We start from the raw sequence: 21474 nt of genomic DNA, 5'->3' as shown, positions 1-21474 counted from the left end.
TGGATCTTTAGAGTAAGTTGACATCACAGTGCATATTTCAATGAAAAGTGTCTATAAAAAGAATAGTTGAACATTGAGAAAGGTGGAGCTTAGTGGGAAGAAAGTTCATTTTGAGCTCAATAAATAAGGTACATAATGTAAGAAGGCTGGCAGAGGTGACAGCAGTGCTGATAGCTGACAGAGCAAGCACACATTGGAACAATAGCTTTGGGATGTACAATGTAAGGAGAATAAAGGGAAGGGTTTGAAAGAAAGATTTTTTTTGTGGATTTGGAGCCTAATAGGAAGCCATCAAAATGATCTTGAGAGGAGGCAAACTAGCTGAGAAGATAGCATTTTTCTGCAGCAGAGATTTAAGGCTGAGAGTGTAGTAGGCTGTTAAGTTAAAGTGAGATCCTTAGTCTTTCCATGCCATCCACACCTAGATGAAAGCCTTTTATAGACCTTGCTCCTTTCCAGAGGCCTCCCTCCCACCTTTGGATATAGCACTTATTCCGGGGTCCCCACAGTGGGTTGCGTCAATAGGCACAGCCATTAATAATGCCAAAAGAATCTTATGGACATGGTAGCGTTGAGGGATAAGATTGCTACTCCTACTTTACCCATGTTTCGGTACCTTCAGCTACGGCACATATTTTCGGCACAATTTGGCTCAGGAGACCTAGAAATGGTGGTACCAAAAGTCCTAGCACAATTAAGTAAGGAAGAAACGGCTAAAATGGTCTCGAGTTTATATTCACTCCTCCTGACATCCACTGCCTCACCTTTTCAGTCAGCCTATAAGCAATGGCAGGTAGACATGCCCGGTCTGAGTGATGACCAGTGGGAAGAGACAACGGGCAGACTCTACCAATTCTTGATTAGCTCAAGAGACAGGTTAATACAATACAAATTTCTGATGCGGATATATCTCACCCCTAACAGGCTCCACAAAATGGGAAGACTACCCATTCCCACGTGTAATAGATGTGGGGTGGCAGATGGAACCTTTTGGCACATGGTATGGTCGTGCCCGGTTATTTCCAGATATTGGTCCGATATCACACTGTATATTGTTGAGGTCCTGTCCCTGCCCCCTCTACAAACCCCCGAAATATGCCTACTGGGTGTAGTTGACGATATGGTACCACTCAGTAGTACCAGGATATTACTCAGATCCCTACTTTTTTATGCCAAGAAACTAATGATCATTCACTGGATGGCCCCCCACCCTCCCCAAAGATCGGGCTGGATTGGGTATGTGAACAAGATGCTCCCGTTAATTAAGTTGACATATGAAGCTAGGGGTCACCCTAACAAATCTGAGAGAATATGGGGTGTCTGGTTAGAAGCACATCTATTGACATTACCATGATGATATTGTATGTTTTGAGAAATGCAATGCCGTATGTTTTGCTCATACATATGTTGTTTTCGCTGCTGATGTACCTTTTCCCCCCCCCTTCCCTTCCCTCTTTCTTTCTGTATCCTATCCCAGTTACACTTTAAAACAATAAAAAGAACACCTTTTAAAAAAAAAAATAATGCCAAAAGAATCACACGCTAATGGTGTTCTAATTCCATACACAGGCAGTGACGCAATCCCCACTCTGAAAATCCCACCCATGGGTTAATGGATGTATTGTTGATTTGAATCGAAAATGAGTGTGAGGGGTCAATGGGCATTTTGGCTATTTCTACAATGTTTATTGTGTAAGTTGCCTTTGAGTGAGCATATAGTATACAATTAGTGGACTAGTGGATTAGTAGTTTTTGGAAATACTGACTGGTTTATCAGTTTTCTTTATTGTATGCAAAATATTAGCCATAGCTTGCATCCAATGCAGTTGTAGGGACCCATAAGTGTATTGCCCCTTATGGCTTCATTCCCTGCCAGTGCCTCCTTTCCCTGTTGCTGGGTTAAAACCCATATAACATATTATACATTATTTGCATATCTATTCCATGGGCACTAGGTTGATGACCACATCCTGCAGCACTGTAACCAAGTACTTTGCAGGGGGAAGTCCTTTGGCCTGCAGCAGTTGACCTGGGCAGTTGTTCCACTGAGCCTAGAGTCAACAAGGCCCCAGAAGTGTTGGGGCCTAAAGGGACAACCCCATTAGTGGAGTCGGGGTACAGGGACCCTGTGAATGAGGTGAAGCCAGTGTATAGGAAATCCTGTTCCACGTCTGCTGTATGGGATCCAGGCCACATGAGGTACTGAAACCCTGAAAGGTGATCCTACCAACTTCCTGTTCTATGCCTACTGTGGTGTCTTTCCATGCTGTGTCTGCTACATCTTGAATGTACCTGGCATATACTTTGATCTACCTCATCTGTGAGTATTATAACCCTGTGGCGCTTTGTATTGAAATAAAGCCTGCTCTATCTGTTTTGCAAAGAACCAAAGGCATCCTATACTGTTCTTTATATTTTTGGCAGTAGTGAGTTGTAGTTTAACAACATCAACATGTGTTCTTTCCAAGTAGTGAAAGCCGATCCTGGTGAAATAGGGTCATGTGTAGCCCATGCTCTATCACACTAGTTGGTATTTGCCTAATTCAGCCAAATAGAGGTTACAAAGTTGTGTTCATTTTGATGATCATTATAACTGAACTAACATACATACATGTCTTTTTTGTCTTAAATAGTGATAAAACTGTTCATAGCACATTTTGCATTCGTAACCTTAGATAACTTCCTTCATTTCCCAATCATATATAGAACATGCCCCTTCATACTTGTCCCCATACTGTCAAATGTATGAAGACTGGGCTGGAAGATAGAGGCAAATCCCTATTGTCACAGTGACCCAGTATGTGGACTGGATTAATCACCCAGCCTGTATATGTGCAGCACATCACAGAGAAGTAAGAATATCATGTACAGATAGGAACGGACTGGAGCATCAGGGTCCCAACGTGACTGAGACAACATCACCGGGAGCCCCCTCCGGACAACTCCCACCAACTAATTGGCTACTTCGACCTTCGACTACAACTTCGAATCGAACGATTCGAACTAAAAATCGTTCGACTATTCGACCATTCAATAGTCGAAGTACTGTCTCTTTAAAAAAAAACTTCGCCACCTAAAACCTACCGAGCACCAATCTTATCCTATGGGGACCTTCCCCATAAGCTTTCCTAGCAATTTCTGATCAAAGAAAATTCGTTCGATCAATGGATTAAAATCCTTTGAATTGTTAGATTTGAAGGATTTAATAGTTCGCTCGTTCGATCAAACGATTTTTCCTTCGATAAATCGATATTCGAAGTCGAAGGATTTTACCTCGATGATCGAATATCGAAGGTTAATTAACCCTCGATATTCGACCCTTAGTAAATGTGCCCCCATGTTTCTCCTGCCTTATCTCTCTGCTCTTTTTTTTTGCAATACAGAAAGTTCTAAAGCTGGCCATAGACGCTAAGATCCAATTGTACGAATCGAGGATTTGGACGATTTTCGGACCGTGTGGAGAGTCACGACAGAGTTAAAAGATTTCTGTCGGCTGCCGATAATATCTCTGCATGTATTGCCGATCGGACAATTTTCAGAGGGAGACTGTCACTAGCTTTGGTCGGACATAACTTTCGTACTATTGCTGTAGGGGCAGAACATCGGCTCATCTGTTATTTTCTACTTTATTTGATCTGAATGGTTAGTGGCAGGTCGGGAGATGGGGAAGTCCGATAGGTCGAGGATTCGAACGATCATATATTTGCATCTATCTATACAGCTTAAGAGTGATTTAGTTGACTCCTTGATAACAGCAAACAGAACACTACTACTCTCTGCTGTATGCTAATTACAAACTGGGATGTTTCTCAGCCTGTGCTTCGCTCATATCTGCTCTTTTCTGGGTCTGCACTTGGAGGCGCGGTTTCTGCCTGTGTGCAGACACATGGAGTGGATTCTAGTGCAAAAATGTGTACTTGTGAGTTTCATTGTCAAAATCTGCTCTGCGTATCTCCACCTGGGCCTACACAGTGCTTCCAGACACAGAAGAGTGTTGATGCAAGTGTAGGGGCTGTTTCTTGGCCTGTGCTTATATGCGGGCTGAGAAACAGGCGAGTGTGGCATGAGCCTTAGGTCATTTGTAAAATCTGAACAAGGAATGGGGATGGCTTGAAGGGAAAAACTGGAGCTGAAATATTTCCTTGAGAAATAAAATGGCAAGCACACAATAAGTAACATTTCTGGTACTACATCCAAATAATTTTTTATTTGATGATAAATTTTACCTCCAAAGCTAGGGAACAGTCTAGGTAAAGGCATGTGCTCCCACAAATGCAAATGTGTTCCTAGGGTTTTGGGAGGAGACAATAGAGTCATCCCCACAAATAACCTAGCATAATTTGCCAAGCGGGATATCTAGTTAAAAAGCGAGAGACTTTAAATAAGTTTAAAAAAAAAAGTTAAAAAAAGAAGGACTTCTGTCAGAATTGCCCCTCTATGTGCCTTTGACAAAACCAGTTTTTTCACATTTTTTTAATTCTGTAGTTTTGCATTTTTTCCCTGCACTCTCCACACATTATTCTCCTCAGTAGTTTAAATAACAGTGCTCCAAGACCGCTGCAAGGAATTAATTTAAAAAAAGGAACAGTTTTACAAAGAAAGAACAAATAATGTTTAAAATTGAGAATTATTTGCTTAAAAGGACTCTAAGGGTGATGGACTTCCTGTACTTCAGAGCTTTCTGGATAATGACCAGCACCCAACCCTCATACGAGCTGACAGGTCACACCAAACCCTAACCCGGTGCATCCCCACTGTGATGTCACAGAAGGGGCAGGGCACAATGATGCGAGTATAAAAAAGGCATGCAAGGAGGCGGAAGTGTGGCAGTAGAAGGTCACTTAACATGAACATCATGCGGAAGTAGGCTTGAACCTGCACAAACCGGGGGTGAAAAAAAATGAGGATTTAAAGAAAAAAATCAGACAAATTAAAAAACAAAAATAAATTGTTTGGAATATAAGAAACCATTTTACTTGCAGATTGATGGACACAACACTCAGGGTGAGAAGAGTTGCATTGTGGTTCAAACAACAGCAACTCCTGTAGTACCCCTGACAATACAGTATGTAGGAGTATCACCTTTATTGAAAAAAAATACTGGCTGTATATTTTAACCTTTTTTCCATATTAATTACTTTGGGAACAAACAACGTTTTTTTACAGGCAGCATCCCCGATACCAAGATATGACAACCCAAGGGTCAGGTCCAGATTGAGATTTTAAATTGTTTAACTAGATAATTATAATTTTCACCAGTATTATTATTATTACTATTATTATAATTATTATTATTAATAATAATAATGGGTTGATTCAACTTTAAGTGAACTTTTAGTATGTTATAGGACGGTGATAAATGATTGTATTTAGCATATGTTCCTTGGGTGAAAGTGACATGATTTAATAAGTAACTGAATATGAGGGGTGAAAGAGAGGGCAAAATCTAGGAGAACCCCAAGGCACCAGGCCTGGGGAGACGGGGTGATAGTGAAATTGTAAACTATGATAGATACTTCTGGGCTGTTATGGGTTTTAGCTGGGGGAAAGAGGATCATTTCAGTTTTAGAGAGGATAAATTTAAGGTAGTGTTTTGACATCCAAGTAGAGATAGCAGACAGGCAGGAAGAGACCCGAGTTAAGAGCTCTATGTTGAGATCAGGAGACATCAGAGTACTGTCAGCATATAGGTGGTATTGGAAACCATATGATTAGTCTGCCAAGGGAAGAAATAGAGAGAAAATAGTAAGAGGCCCAGGACAGAGCCTTGAAGAACCCCAACAGAAAGAGCTGTTACTCCATTGTGACACTGAAAGAACAATTTGTGAACTAAGAAGAGAATAAGTGTATGACAGCAATACAAAGTGATACAGAAGAGAGGAGCCTGTTGCAGTGAACCTCAAATACAGTGGGGAGATATAAGTAACCCCTACCTCCCCCTCTTATCACAGAGGTACTGTCAGTGGCTAACAGGGAAATTTGTTCCCTCAAAAAAGAGGTTTCGTTTTCAGGCAAGAAAATGATCCCTCCCATATCATGGAGGTCCCGTCGGTTGCTGACAGGGAAGTGGTTCTCCCAAGAAGAAGCTTAGTTTTTGGACAAGAATGTGATCCCCCCCCCCTCCTGATGGAGGTTGACAGGGAAGTGGTTCCCCCTTCCCCCCAAGTGGCTTCATTTTTGGACAAGAATGCTATCTCTCCCCTCCCTATTGTGGCTCTGAGATGATGATAACCTCTTTGATTCACTTCCTGTCAACCCAGCCTTGTTTAACTGCCATTTTCCAAACACTTGTGAAATATTAGCACTAGTGCCATACCCCTGACATGAGTGCCATCTCCTGGGCCCCCTACAACCTCAGGGTCTGCTTCCTCTGTAGTTCCACCCCATACCATGTGTAAGAGCCCCAAATAATGCCCAAAGGATCTTAAGTGATGTCTAAGGGCTGAACTCCACAAGAGCTTTTGATCAGATCGTGGGTCAGATTTTATCTGATCATGCCACGAAACACCATGAGATTTTGTAGGACACTATGAAATCTGATCCCCCACAGCTGTAATGTAAAATCAGATCAGATAATGTGGACTGGTGTGTTTTTTTCATGCGTTTACATCTGGCAGTCAATGTATTTCAATGAGAAAAAAAAGTATTTCTGACTATCTACAGATGTATCGGATGAAGATGAAGCATGCAGCGTTCGCATCCGACAATCATATTGCGTCGGATGAAAACTTTTATTTTCACGCACCAGAGTCCTGTTATATTTTGACCCATGCGACTCCACCCGACTTGTCAGATGCGTTTGTGACACCATCTGTTAAAGGGCAGGACTACATGACCGATTCAGCCGCGATCCGACGCGATGCGCAAAATCGCAGGCGTCACGTCGGATGCGATGGAAATAAGGTAAGTAATTCAATTGTCGCATCGTGTTGCAGCATTGATGCGACGCTGCACGCTGCGTCTGCATCCGACAGTCGCGTCGCATCAACAATGCGACACGATCCGACACTGCCATTACTTACCTTGTTTCCGTCGCATCCAACGTGACGCCTGCGATTTTGCGCAGCGTGTCGGATCGTGGCTGAATCGGCCATGTAGTCCTGCCCAAAGGCTATGGGCACACAGGCTGTTGTCAGCGGCTGTTCAGCGGTTGTTGTTATTGTGCGTATTTTTGCAGGCTGAGAGAAGCAGATCTGCTCAGTGCCCCTGCTCCATTGATTTGAATCCAATCAGCCCAAAAAAACACAGGCTGAAAACAGCCGCTGATAGCCTGTGTGTCCATAGCCAAAAGCTCGTAATTATATTCTTGGGACTTTGCTAGCTTCTTATTCATTACAATGCATTAATTACATCCATTATATCACCCCCTTTGGCGGGGTTGTTCATGGGGTAATAATAACATCAGAATATAGTTTTGCTGTTACTAGTCTTGCTGCAGTTGAATGGCCAGAGCTAACTGCTGATTGGTTGCACTGGGTTACAATTCCAAAGTGAATCCAGTTTAGTGCCCCCTGGGCCAACAGGTGAGTAATATTCACTTAAATATGTATCACCTGCAAATGAATGCAGTAGGCCTGTGCACTGAAAATCTGGAGGCTGCAACGATCTCCCTGAGAGAAGGGTTTCCAAAGTCTGGTGGTTCTGTAAGTTGTACGTCTCACTAACAGGAGGAGAGCTTCAGGTTAGACATAGCTCATTTGGGCCATTTTCAAGTGCTAAATAGCCATGGAGGAGAGAATTTAATGTGTTTCAGCTTTTAAAAGGGAGATGTGGTAATGCTGGATGTGAGGTTGTATCTTAAAAAAGTACTACCTCGACTAACATCAATTCCTATTGATCGCTGCGCTGATGCTAAACCTGCCACCCCCCCCAGCCAGCGTTAGAAAATTAGACTAATTTGCTGGGGGTTCCGTCCTGTTTACCAGTTGTATTCACTTCAGCCTTTGTCTAGAGAGAGTTTTTTTTGGGTAAGATTAAATTGTTTTTAGTATTTGTTATATTGGACCTTTTGGAATATATCTTTGTGTGTTTTAATGTGTGATATCACCCCTGTGCCTTTAGCTGATGGGTGGCAGAGAAATTAAAATGTAATTAAATCCCTCTAATCCCATCTGCCAACTGTCCCAGGTACAGGAGGAAACAAGAGGTGAACTCAGCATGTGGGGTACAAACATTGTCAGGCTAGTTGTACAGGTATGGGACCTGTTATCCAGACTGCTTGGGACCTGGGGTTTTCCAGATAACAGATCTTTACGTCATTTGGATCTTCATACCTTAAGTCTACTAGGAAATCATGTAAACATTAAATAAAATCATATAGGCTGGTTTTGCCCCCAATAATGATTAATTATATTTTCGTATTTTGTATTATTTGAATAAAATGGAGTCTATGGGAAACAGCCTTTCTGTAATTCGGAGCTTTCTGTATAATGGGTTTCTGGATAATGTATCTCACATGTGTACCATAATCATGCAGGTGGAATGAAATCCTTTAGGTATGTACAGCCTAGAGCTGAAATTCCATTTAAATCTAGACGTTTGTATTCACTAGCTGAATAGCATATTAAGTAGCCTGGCATTGTACTTCTGAACTAATTACTAAGCAGCCCTGCAGCATGAGGATTTTATATGTGTCTTAAAGGGCCTTCGCAAACAGTGAGACTTGCTGCTGCAATAAATCTGCGCTACTGTGACAAATGCTTTCCCACTGGCAATCCTGTAAATTGCCAGTGAGAAAACACACAGCTTTTGGTTTATCCGAAGTCGCCCAAAGTTTCCTTTGAAAACGTACACATCGCTTCAAATTTTCCAAATTGGTGATTCACTTTATGGCCAGTGGGAAAGCATTTTTGGGAGATTAGTTGCCCGAAGTGGAGCAGATTTATTGGTGTGCTTTCAGCCTTGTGTGTGATTTGAAATGTAGTTAGTAGTTGCTTTAAGACCCAAAAACACAAATTTTCTTATGTGGAGGCGAATCTCCCAAAAATGCTTCTCCATTGGAAATAACTGAAATCGCTGGCGGCAAAACCAACACGTCCCTTCGTTCTTCCAAAGTTGCTTCGGGAGGGCGACTTTGTGATATGTTGGTTTTACCATACCTCCCATCTGTTCCACATTACGCAGGACAGTCGTGATTTTTGTGACCTGTCCCACCGTCTAGGATAGTTGTAGAGCTGTCTTGTGTTGCCCAGCGACAAATCTCCTCTTCTTTGGGCGACCAAACTCCCCCAAATGCCTTCCTGCTGGCAAGAATGTGAATTGCCGGTGGGATGGCGTACAGATCACTTCGGTTTTCCGAAGTTTCCTCTTGAGGTGACTTCATAAAACGAAGCCAATCCGAATGCCATCTCACCGGTGATTCACATTCTTGCCGGCGGGAAGGCATTTCAGGGAGTTTGGTCGCCCGAAGAAGGAGATTTGTTCCTGGGTGACTAATCTCCCACGAATCTTCAGATGTGCCACCACCTTAAGTGTCCCAGTCATCTTTGGACCTTCCCAGCTTCTTCCACCGATCTTGTCTTCGCTTCTGGTCTTTTCGGATCTCTCCGGTGCAGTTGTCTTTGGGTCCTTCCAGCTTCTTAGGCTGCACTTGTCTTTGGCTCCTTCTGACACTTTGGGTCATCTCGGCTTCTCCCACGCACTTTCAGAATCCAAATCTTGTGCGATGAGCGTTTGAAAGTAGTGGTACTAGTGAGCCGATCTGACTCAAACGGGCTGTGTTCCTGCATCTAATGCTGCTGTAGGAAGCTAACAAAGCTGCTGCATCACAAGTTCTGCCACAGATGGTCTGTGCCACTGTGGTAGTGGTTTGAGAACATTCTTTGAGCAAAGCACAAAAGAGTAAAGGGGGCTAGATTTGTATATACATTAAGGGGTGTTGTTGATATCTGTAATTTCTCTCAAGTTCCCTTTTCCATCTAATTTATTTTTACCCGATTGAACTTATTAAATATTCCCCTTTCCAAATTGCATTATTGCTGACCTGCCATTTCAAACAAGGGAAAGGGGTGTGTTTTTGTAAAATAAGTGTGGCAAGACTTTGTCCGTCTTTCTTATTCTCAAATGTTGGGAGGTATGGTTTAACGCCAGTGATTTCAGTTATTTCTAATGGAGACACGTTTTCAGGAGATTTGATGCCCACAGCCATGGATAAATAATTGCAACAAATCTCCCCGTTGGCCACTGCCCTTAGTCCTGACCTCACTGAGCTTTCTGTACTAAAAAGGCTCCTAAGCTGCTGGGTCTGCTGCTCCTGTTATTACACAACTGAACTAAAATTTACACAGGGTTATGTACAGGGTCGGCCCAGACGCCCCCCCCCCCCCGATTGGGTGGAACCTACAGAATACCAGCCAGGTAGTAAAAATACCAGCCAGGTGTAACACTAGTTGCCACTTAATGCTATAACTAAGACACCCAGGCTCCCCAGCAAAAATTATTTTTCAGGGCCACAGAATTTCAGGTGACCCCCAACAATGCACTGGAGGTCATTCTTGATCCCACTGCAACCATCTCTTGTGGGTCCCCTACTCTGCCAGCCCTCCACAGTCACAGGGGCTGCACAAAAACATAAACTCTCTCCGATTTGCCTTAGGGGGAAACTTCCTTCCTGACTCCAAGATGGCCCAGTCCTTGTATCAGCTTGTACTATGAGCTATCTTCCATAACCCTTCACTTGCTAAACACCATCCAACCCCTTCTTAAAGCTATCTAATGTATCAGCCTGTACCACTGATTCAGGAAGAGAATACTTATAGAAGTATTTCTGTACTGTGAGGTATCCATACCCAAAACAGAGTAGCAGACAGTCCTACAAAGTCAATTTGTTTTTGTTTCTAAAGTGGGGTATGTTGCCATCCCTTGTATGGTTACAATATTGTACATGAACATGAACCTTGCACTTAATCTGTTTTAATTTGTTCCAGGGCAGTAACCCCGTAGCAACCAATCAGCACTTACCTTTTTTTCAGCTTAGTACATGTACCATAATGATGGCAAGTGTCTGGTTGCTGTATGGTGCATATTTTTCCTGTACTACTCCATAATGTTACAGCTGATCATTTTGTCCAACAGAGATATTTTCTGTTTCATTGCTGCAACCTATGATAAGGCACAAAGTTATTCTTGCGTTGCCTGGGTTTTTTTTACTGTATCAGTGTATTCTATTTGCCTCTGTTTTACATCTTATAGAGTACTTGCTCTCTGTTCGAAAATGCAGGATAAGGTCATAGAAGTGTATTTTCCTGCTAAGGTTTGGAGCTGACATACTGCTTGCTTTGCCTTATGCATTCTTTGTAGACTTCAGCTAAACATCATTCATTCATTAGTTGATGCTGTTTGTCTCTGGGCTGCAAAGACAGGCACAAGAGCCTGCCTATATTAGAATGAATGGCTAAGCAATGAATGAACTTGCAAACCCCCACCACCAGTAGGTTTTGGTGGCAAGGAAACTGCATTCTTTGCCTTTTAATCCTTTCAAGAGCTCAAAGGCAGTAGACAGGACTCTCCATTCCTATATATAAAACATATTTGAGGCAAATCTCTGCTTCAAGGGCTCTAATATTTATAAAAAGTACTAATTTCCAGTTAACAGCACAAACTTAACTACAACTCCCAGTGTCTCAGCCTTTTGCTGTTAGTTGGTGCTGGGAATTTGGACAAAACTGATATAATAAGCACAATGTCTCCATCTTTTGCTGCTATTCCGATTATCACTTACTTTTCCTTTTGATGTGAGGGGCCCCACAAAATGAAGACCTCAAGGCATCTGAAAAATACGTAGTACAGGTATGGGACCTGTTATCCAGAATGCTCTGGACCTGGGGATTTCTGGATAATGGATCTTTCTGTAATTTGGATCTTCATACCAAGTCTACTAAAAAATCATATGAACATTAAATAAACCCAATAGGCTGGTTTTGCTTCCAATAAGTATTAACTTTAGCTTAGTTTGGATCAAGTACAAGGTACTGTTTTATTATTACAGAGAAAAAGGAAATCATTTTTAAAAATTTGGATTATTTGGATAAAATGGAGTCTATTGGAGACAGCCTTTCCGTAATTCGGAACTTTCCAGATAATGGATCCCATACCTTTACATATATGAACCTGCGTATAATTGGGCTTTGGGCATAGCTGAGCCCAGCAATCAAGCAACAATTTAAATTTTGTGAAAATCGTGCAATTGTGCTTTATAATTCGTATGTGCTATTCAGAAATAAGGCAAAGCCCTTTTAAACCCACTTTATATGCTCAGGTTCCTTCTCTGGCACAGAAGTTTTATAAAGCCTTTTTCTTGGCACCAATGGCCTGGAGGAGCCCTCTCATCATCTTCATGTTATTGGCTGGCAGCCTGTGGCACGGGGACTGTGATCCAGATGCAGGGGTGATAGAGAAGGGCAGGGCACAGCTACAGATGCTTCAGGACTTTGCCCGCCACCCTCGCTTTGGAGACTGTTGGCACCAGGCCCTTAAGAGGGTGGACGTGGGCTGCAAAAGGCTGAATGAAGAAGAGCAGAGTCGTATCGCTCTGGCATTCACTCACTGTCATCTGGAGAGGTACGGCACAAGCCTATTTGTAAACCAGCTCAGTCTGGTACATATTTACAACAAACACCCATGTCCCTTGCTTGCCATTGGGATTCCCCAAGCCTATCACATGCTCCTGCATATTCACCCAATATGTAGGTCCTCCTCTTATACTAACACGGTTGACCTACCCAGTCTTGGGCAGCTCCTTTAGATCAGTGCTTTCCAACTAGAGTCCAGGTGCAGCACTTTACTGGTGTTTTAATGGTCCTACAGCTTCCTAAAGGCTTTGTCATCATTTTAATACGCTTCCACCAATGTGTGATTTTTAACCGATACTGTGCGGTTAAGACATACAGTGTATTTCAGAACTATTCACCACCATCCCACATTTTGTTGTGTTCCATCCTTGAACTGAATTCATTAAACTGGGACCAACATAAGAAATAATGATCTTTTAGGGTATTTTTAAGCTTTGCTTAATGTTTAGGAATCATTTCAACCCACTGTTCCGGGCAGATTTGTTTCTGTCTGTTCATGATATATTAATAAGATCAAAGTCCATCAAGTTCATTCCCAACAAATGACCCACCATTGAATTACATTAACTAGCTCTAAATCATCTATCCTTGGATGTTATTGTCCAAGAAATCATCCAAGCCCCTCTTAAAGGCCTTAAAGGGATACTGTAAAAAAATTTCAAAATGAATCAGTTAATAGTGCTGATCCAGCAGAATTCTGCACTGAAATCCATTTCTCAAAAGAGCAAACTGATTTTTTTTTTATATTCAATTTTGAAATCTGACATGGGGCTAGACATATTGTCAATTTCCCAGCTGCCCCAAGTCATGTGACTTGTGCTCTGATAAACTTCAATCACTCTTTACTGCTGTACCCCCTCCCTTTTCCCCCCCAGCAGCCAAACAAGAACAATGGGAAGGTAACCAGATAGCAGCTCCCTAACACAAGATAACAGCTGCCTGGTAGATCTAAGAACAACACTCAATAGTAAAAACCCATGTCCCACTGAGACACATTCAGTTACATTGAGAAGGAAAAACAGCAGCCTGCCAGAAAGCATTTCTATCCTAAAGTGCAGGCACAAGTCACATGACTGGGGGCAGCTGGGAAATTGACAAAATGTCAAGCCCCATGTCAGATTTCAAAATTGAATATGAAAAAATCTGTTTGCTCTTTTGAGAAATGGATTTCAGTGCAGAATTCTGCTGGAGTAGCACTATTAACTGATGCATTTTGAAAAAAACATGTTTTCCGATGACAGGATCCCTTTAATAGGATTTGCCATTTCAACATCACCTGGCAGAGCATACCTCACCGTGAAGAGCAAATTTCAGTGCTAGCATGCTTGACATCATGATTGACATACACACTATTGATAGGCTAATCTGTCTGACCCATGACTTTACATTACACTTTGTTTTCAGGCGCAAATACAAATTGTGTTCTGTGCCTTCCGTGCGTGACGTAAAATAAAAATATGGCAGGTGTCTCTAGCAATGTCTTGCCCAAACAGCTCCATCTACTGTATTTAAAGGAAAATGCAAGTAGGAAATCAAAGAGCTGTACTTCTTTACAGTCCATTAAGATTGGACACCCATTCTAAATCAATTTTGCTTGCATTCATACAGTGTACCTCCTTATCATGGGCAGTTATGCCCGCTCTCTTGGGTAGATATGTGAGTAGCCATTTCTTTAATATTCTGGGTAATCTGTATCTTTTTGAACTGATTGTGTGCAGATCAGGCCGTGACTTCCCATCTTGCACAGAGCATAGCTCTATCCGGCAGTGCACTCGTGGGATGGATTCTGTGGCCTTTAATGCCTACACAGAGTTTTTCACCCATGCACACAGCATCTGTTACTATCTGCAGAATGAGATGTGGCAGGAGCAGGCCCAGGACATCATACTGCGGTGAGTAGAATGATTTGGGGCTGTCATAATGCTGTTAGCTCTGTAAGTATTAAAAGAACCATGTAAAGTTAATGTTCACCAGCAGCTACTTACAGATGTGATAATATCTATGGATAACGTGTCTATGGGGAATGTCTCCATGAAGAATGTGTAAGAAGAAGTCCGGTGTCGATAAGCCCACAAACTGAAAAAAGGTTTCCTTCTGAGGCTCCATTTTTATTGCTTATCCTATTTGGAGAAGCCTCTTCCTATTTATCTTCCATTCTGACTTCCAAACCACTGTATGCGCCTTATGGTGGCCATACACCTGCAGATTTAAAAATTATCGATCCTTTAGACAGAGGTGAGGGCTGACCCAGAAACACATGATATATAACTGTGGTACCATCATGAAGTTGGTCTTTTGTGTTTAACATAGTAGTCTGAGTGAGGCCCTCTTTATTTGTTTTCACAAAACAAGACTATATTGCAAATGTTGGTGATGGATTCCTACTACAGTACAGTGAGAAGTCCATATATCATTTCTCCTGCTGTATATACATTGAGCATTTAAGAATAATGTATAATCTCTGCCTTTGGAGAGTAAAACTGTATCCTCTTTTATAGCAGTGTTGTTTTCACTTACAGACTGACTATAAACTCTGACAGTGTGGCTCAGCAGCTAGAGGCCACAAACCTGATGGCGGAAGAGATGATACAAGCACAAAATGCTACACTCCAGTCACAGGAGGAGATCCTACGCAATGGGAACATGCTGAAACAGACACTCCAAGAGTCCACGATGGGTGAGTACATTGGAACCAATCTAGTGAATGTCCTGATACGTACACTCTTCCTGAAGACAATTTTGGCACAAAGGCAATACTGTAAATATAGTGGGTTGAAGTGATTTCTCCATGTGATGGTTACACTGAGGCTTGGTAGTACTCTGAAACCACTAAACAACAATCAAACATCCTATCAACTTTAACATGTATGGTCTTGGGTTAAATTCCTGCCAGGGCATAGGCCAAAACAAATTCTGATTGAATTCAAGTAGAGCAATAATGATGCACTGGCAGTCCAAATACATTGTATAAACATCAATCCAGGGATCTTCTTATTTAAACACACAGCAGCTAGTTAAATTATACTGGGCCACAATACATTTGGGGAGGCATCCGTCATCCTTGGAGTCAGACTGTCTGCTGGCCACCTTACTGGACCCAAGCAGTAGTGATGTGTAGGTCAGGAAAAACTTGGCTACAGTGCATGGTCTGCGGTGTTGGATGGCTAATTATGATGGCAACTGAGCACCTTTCCTTCCCAAACCCCATTAATTAAACACCTTGGGGGGCCCCTAAAAAGTTTCCAAATGCTAACCAACCCAACCAGGCTCACGTCCCACAGGTAGAGCAGACAGAGTATGGCACACACAGGGAGGATAGGACAGGCAAATTATGGTACACCCAGGGAGGGTAGGGCAGGCAGAGCATGGCACACACAGCATAGGGCAGGCAGAGTATGGCACACCCAGGGAGTGTAGGGCAGGTAGAGTATGGCACACATGGAGCTTAGGTCAGGCAGAGTATGGCACACCCAGGCAGCGTTGCTCCCTGTGTGTGCCATACTCTACCTGCCCTATGCTCCCTGTGTGTGCCATACTCTGCCTGCCCTATGCTCCCTGTGTGCGCCATACTCTACCTGCCCTATGCTCTCTGTGTGTGCCATACTCTGCCTGCCCTACACTTTGTGTGTGCCATAATTTGCCTGCCCTACACTTTGGTTGTGCCATACTCTGCCTGCCCATAAATTGGGAATGCACCAGTTGCTTTGTATTTATTAATTGTAGTCCCTTTTAGTTTAATTGAGCTTATATAAAAAATTAATCTTTAGTACACATTTCATTAAATATTTTCCTTCTTCAACATGGTCGACTAGCATAATCCTAGTTTCTCCAATTTGCAGAGACCGTAAGTGCAGCATCATTTGTATTCAATTTCTCTGAAATAGTTTTGGCCTGTGTTTATGTAAGGGCAGCCTGCACATTTGTCTGTATTTATCTCCAGCCACACTGAGATGGATGAATCTGTGGAATATTAATATAAATATTGGGCCAGAGAAAGACATTGGTAATAAACGGTCTATCTGTCTTTTTCAGGAGTGAAGCAAGCTTTCCATGAGATGCAGCAATCTGCCAATGAGCAGCGATTGTTATTCTCTGAAATCTTCAACCGGATAACCTACCTGCACCATTTTGTTGTGGGTGAATCCAATGCTCTGTACTCTTTCCTGTACAACCTCATGGCCTGTGGTGCTGCTTTCCTGCTGACTTCAACACAGCGAACTGCTGGCGCCAGGTAATACGCCCTATATATGAGATGAATGCATCTTCTCTGAAGTTTGAACCTCTTTACAACAGTACAGAGGGTGCAAGCTGAAACACCTAGCTAGAGCCATGCCCCTTATCACATAATGTGTCCTATCTCTTTCCATATTGGCCTAAAGTCTTTTATATCTTTATGCCAAATTTGCAACCCACACCAACCCTCACCCATTCTAAATGCTCACTCTGAGCATCTGACTTCCAAATTCAGGCAAGGGGTTGGGCATTCTTGTTTCTTACCATAACCGTGTACTTTGTGGTTTTATTTATTTTTGGTTTTTAAATTAAGGCTGATTCTGTTTGGCCTGATCGCGGCCAATATATACACAGAGAGAATGATCTGCTCATATATCCTGGGAGGCTCCGATTCCAACTTTGAACAGACGGTGAGAGCACATTGGGCACTTGGAATTCCTAGAATTCATTTACTGTTTGCAGAATATTTATCAGTCTACTCTCAAGGTTAGTTGAGCCAGGGCATGGTCAGGGATTGGTCTGGGTAAGTGTGAAATTGACTTTACTATTCACACTATTCACACAACTTACTATTAGCTATGGGCATGGTACATCAATCTTACATATCACACTTAAAGCATGCTTAATTTATGATTCTCCATTTCCCTTTGACTACACACACTCAAGGTCATGGCCACAATGTCTCATTTAATAACCGAGAACAAATGTTGGCATGTTATACTTTGCTGTTGCTGTCAATGCATGGGTGAGCCAGGAACTCTGTAGGGGGAGGTCCTTGGACAGGACCTGTCCCTTTTGGAACAAGGACTGATAGGGATCCTACTCCAGATCTGAATGGAGGGACAAAGTAAGGTTCAATTTACCAGCAAGTCATGATGATTCTTCTGAAAATGCCTCACTGATTTTTCATTTTCTTCCAGGATAATATAACTTTCTGGGTCGGAATAGCCCGTAAAATCTCTACTTCAATTGGCCTGTCGGTCCTCCTCTACTTCTCTCTGACCCATAGGGATGTACAAAAGCAGAGCCTGGAGGTGCTGCAAGGGTTGCAGGAAACCAAAGCAGAGCTGCAGAGCATTCTCCGGGAGGCTGGTAATAAACTAAGATTCCCTAATCCCAGTTTAGCCTCCGAAAGAATGCTGGGAAGTGCATTGGTGTCCATAGGAACAACATATTTTTAAAATATTTGTCCTCAACCACTGTCTGGGTGCTGTAATCAGTGAAACGGATATTGGAGGTCATTTATAATTTGTCCAGACAAAAGCAGCCCTTCAGTGTTCATGCACAGAGCACTTTCTACTTGGGGGGAATGGTTGCAATGTGCATCTCGAGATGGACAGAAAATCCTGTGAGAATGCAGTTTAGCCTGTCCCAGACCTGTCACCTGCAGAACAGGTCCTTCTTTTTTTTTTTTTTCACTCAGGAGTGGCGAATGTGCTTTAAGAATAAATCTCTGTTCTCCTCTACAGAGAAGCTTCTGAACAAACCTGAGCTGCACCAGGACATAATACCTCTGGTGGCCGGAGATTCTGGGATTCTAGATCCATCATTTATCCAAGAATATAAAGGCCACAGTTTGTTGCTTGACTCTCTCTACAATGAGCCACTCGGTGAGATCTCTCATAACTTCCCATCTCTTTGCCAGCCACAAAGTCATTAATAAAACAATAAAACAATCGGTTTGGTATGCGCTTCCGTTTAAAAATAAATACACCAACTTTTGTGTCCCCCAAATGTCTCAAAGATTCCATGTATTCCACAGGGATCCGGAGTCAAAGGAAATAACCCAAATGTCGCGTCCACAGCTGGCGATCGCTTCTTAGCTTTAAAACAAAGAGAAGACAAAGACCGCACCAATGTGAAATATTGTAGAAGCCGGTATCAGGGCCCTGCTTAGTTAATACTTACAGGATTTCCCGGACACGGCTTACACGTAGATACAGATCCACAGTGTGGTAAGGCTCAGCCTGTCTTCTTAAGTGGTATCGCTGGTATCCTTACGATTCCACGATATGCTGCTCTCTCTATCTTTGTGATCTTGCTCCTGGATGTTCTAGTTGCCTCGTGTCCCACAGTCTCGGCGTCCTCTCATCCACTTCCTGGTTCAATCAGGGTCAGGTCCTCACGGGGTCGGTTAGCGGATAGAGGATGCCTTGTACAGAAACAACCAGGACCAGCTCTTCCTTGGATCTCTGGAGGGGACAGATATCTTGTGTGTCTGGAGGAGAGGCATGGTCCTGGTTGTTTCTGTACAAGGCATCCTCTATCCGCTAACCGACCCCGTGAGGACCTGACCCTGATTGAACCAGGAAGTGGATGAGAGGAAGCCGAGACTGTGGGACACGAGGCAACTAGAACGTCCAGGAGCAAGATCACAAAGATAGAGAGCGCAGCATATCGCGGAATCGTAAGGATACCAGCGATACCGCTTAGGAAGACAGGCTGAGCCTTACCACACTGTGGATCTGTATCTACGTGTAAGCCGTGTCCGGGAAATCCTGTAAGTATTAACTAAGCAGGGCCCTGATACCGGCTTCTACAATATTTCACATTGGTGCGGTCTTTGTCTTCTCTTTGTTTTAAAGCTAAGAAGCGATCGCCAGCTGTGGACGCGACATTTGGGTTATTTCCTTTGACTCCGGATCCCTGTGGAATACAGGGAATCTTTGAGACATTTGGGGGACACAAAAGTTGGTGTATTTATTTTTAAACGGAAGCGCATACCAAACCGATTGTTTTATTATTTTGGGGGCGGAATCCCTTTGTATTTTGCGCATCCAGAGTTTTATTGTATTTTTGCGCAAGACTTATACCATTGTATATTAATAAAACAATATCAGATACAAACTATTCCTTTTTAACGTTACAATCATTTTGTTAAAGAGTTAAAAGGCACCTGTTATTTATTTTACCATCACTACCTGTGAGTCACCATCTTGTTGGAGCCCCATGTGCCGATCCCGATGGTACATATAAAAGGATAAAATGGAATCTAAATTACTGTGAAACTCCCCGAATTTATAAGCCCTGACCACCCACATCTCACATATAATCATTCTACAGGCTGGGTTGACCCATCCACCACTTTTGCCCACCTTTGGGGAGCTAGTATACCTGGATATACAGTTTGAGCACAATGAGTCTACCTGGTAGGCTCTGCAAGGTTTGTCCTAGTGGGGAAATAATTAATTATTGTCCTTTAAATACTTATTTAAATATTGTCCTTAACATGCCATCGACACATCAAGTGGAGCTTACTAATTTAAGATGTTCAGTCTGGTGTAACTCCTTGGTAAGTGTAGTAGTGCCCTCCCACCATCCTGCATATCTATTTAGAAAGATAATTTGCTGGCTATTACTAAACTATATTTCATAATGCCTTTTTTGACTTATCCCACAGAGGCAAAGATCACAAGTACGCCAAAAAGGAGAAGCCGTTCTCCATCACGCAGAGTGAGCCGTGGGAGGACCTCTCGAGCCTTGGAGCCAGTTGTGTACAGTATTCCTGTTCCTCTGCCAACAGTAAGTTCTCCCGGGATGGGTGTCAGGGTTGCAGGCCGGCTTGAAAGCACACATATAGGTCAGTACTCCATTCAAAATGAATTTATTTGCACATAAAGTATAGTGGTCCCAACCAGTGGCTTGCAAGCAACATGTTCTCCAACCCCTTGGATGTTGCTCCCAGTGGCCTCAAAGCAAGCAATTCTTTTTTCATTCCATGTTTGGAGGAAAGTTTTAATTGCATAAAAACCATGTATATTGCCAAACAATATGGTTGTCGGTCCATATAGGGTTTACCAAATATCCAATCCTAGCACTTATTTTGCACCTTAGGAACTCTCACGGTTGTTTTGCTCCCCATCTCTTTTTACATTTTGAATGTGGCTCACGGGTAATAAAGGTTGGAGACCCCTGGTATAGGGCAACAGCAACATTAACACACTTTATCAAGCTTCTAAAGAGCAAAGGTGGATTGCAGCGCTACACTGGGACTTTGAGTTGAGTCCAACAGTTGGGAAGGATGTTGGGGTGGGGGCCTGTGAACCAACAAGCAAAGTTGGTACCTGGTAAATAAAAGGGGGAACCACCATTTATCTTTAGCTTTTCTTCAAAATTCCGCTTTCTCCCCATTTGCAGCAAGAAAAGATCTCATCACTAAATAAAAACCCCCAGATCCAAAGTATACCAGATCCCACAGCTGTTATAAGAACAGCAATCACATTAATAACCTTTTTTTTCTTCTTCTTCAGACTCCACGGTACAATTTGCGCAGTTCATCCCTGTCCAACTCTGTGGCTGATCAGTAACAGTATAACGGCACTGTCATATGGGCGGGGGTAACAATCTTAAAGATTTCCTTATTTAAACTGGTAGAAGTACCACCTTTTGTGTAAATAAAGATGTATTTTTTTTTATATAAACTAGATGTGTTTTATGTAAGAGTGGGTGTGAGAATTGATCATCTGTAATGTTGTCATTTTTAAAGTTCTATGTGTTGCCAGGAGAGCTCCATGCACACCCAGATAGTTCTGTTATGGTATTCTACCAGGAAAGGGCAGAGGACAAAATCCTGGTATCCACAGCCATATTGCTGTCCGATTCAGGAACATGCAGTTGTCTCCACAAGTTTGATTTCCTTTGTTCTTTTATGGGCTCTCTGATTATAAATTTG

General features: G+C 42.6%; 1 protein-coding gene across 4 annotated transcripts; it reads left to right on the top strand.

Annotated features, from left to right (window-relative positions):
- The first annotated feature begins 7518 nt into the window (after positions 1-7518).
- On the top strand, positions 7519-21223 carry XB5730473.L (uncharacterized XB5730473 L homeolog). 4 transcript variants are annotated; one of them, XM_018229735.2, is made up of 10 exons: positions 7519-7643; positions 12257-12558; positions 14288-14461; positions 15089-15246; positions 16602-16800; positions 17116-17212; positions 17723-17894; positions 18272-18412; positions 20203-20324; positions 21053-21223. In XM_018229735.2, exons 1-10 carry the CDS (start codon positions 7545-7547, stop codon positions 21107-21109), a joined length of 1521 nt encoding a protein of 506 aa, XP_018085224.1. In that variant the 5' UTR covers positions 7519-7544; the 3' UTR covers positions 21110-21223. The 4 variants fall into 4 exon arrangements, with proteins under 4 accessions (XP_018085224.1, XP_018085225.1, XP_018085227.1 ...); XM_018229736.2 differs by having other exon boundaries at positions 7527-7681; XM_018229737.2 differs by lacking the exon at positions 7519-7643 and adding an exon at positions 7839-7967.
- The last annotated feature ends 251 nt before the right edge of the window (positions 21224-21474 follow it).

The sequence above is a fragment of the Xenopus laevis genome, chromosome 8L, assembly GCF_017654675.1.
Source record: "Xenopus laevis strain J_2021 chromosome 8L, Xenopus_laevis_v10.1, whole genome shotgun sequence".
Lineage (NCBI taxonomy): Eukaryota > Metazoa > Chordata > Amphibia > Anura > Pipidae > Xenopus > Xenopus laevis.
This window is presented reverse-complemented; position numbering and strand designations above follow the sequence as displayed.

What these genes read in the sequence shown, in the direction of transcription:
- XB5730473.L (XM_018229735.2), top strand. Translation starts at nt 7,545, where the DNA reads ATGTATCACCTGCAAATGAATGCAGTAGGCCTGTGCACTGAAAATCTG. An exon ending in TCTCTACAATGAGCCACTCG is followed by an intron (nt 18,413 to 20,202) that starts GTGAGATCTCTC and finishes CTTATCCCACAG; the next exon opens with AGGCAAAGATCACAAGTACG. An exon ending in TTCCTGTTCCTCTGCCAACA is followed by an intron (nt 20,325 to 21,052) that starts GTAAGTTCTCCC and finishes CTTCTTCTTCAG; the next exon opens with ACTCCACGGTACAATTTGCG.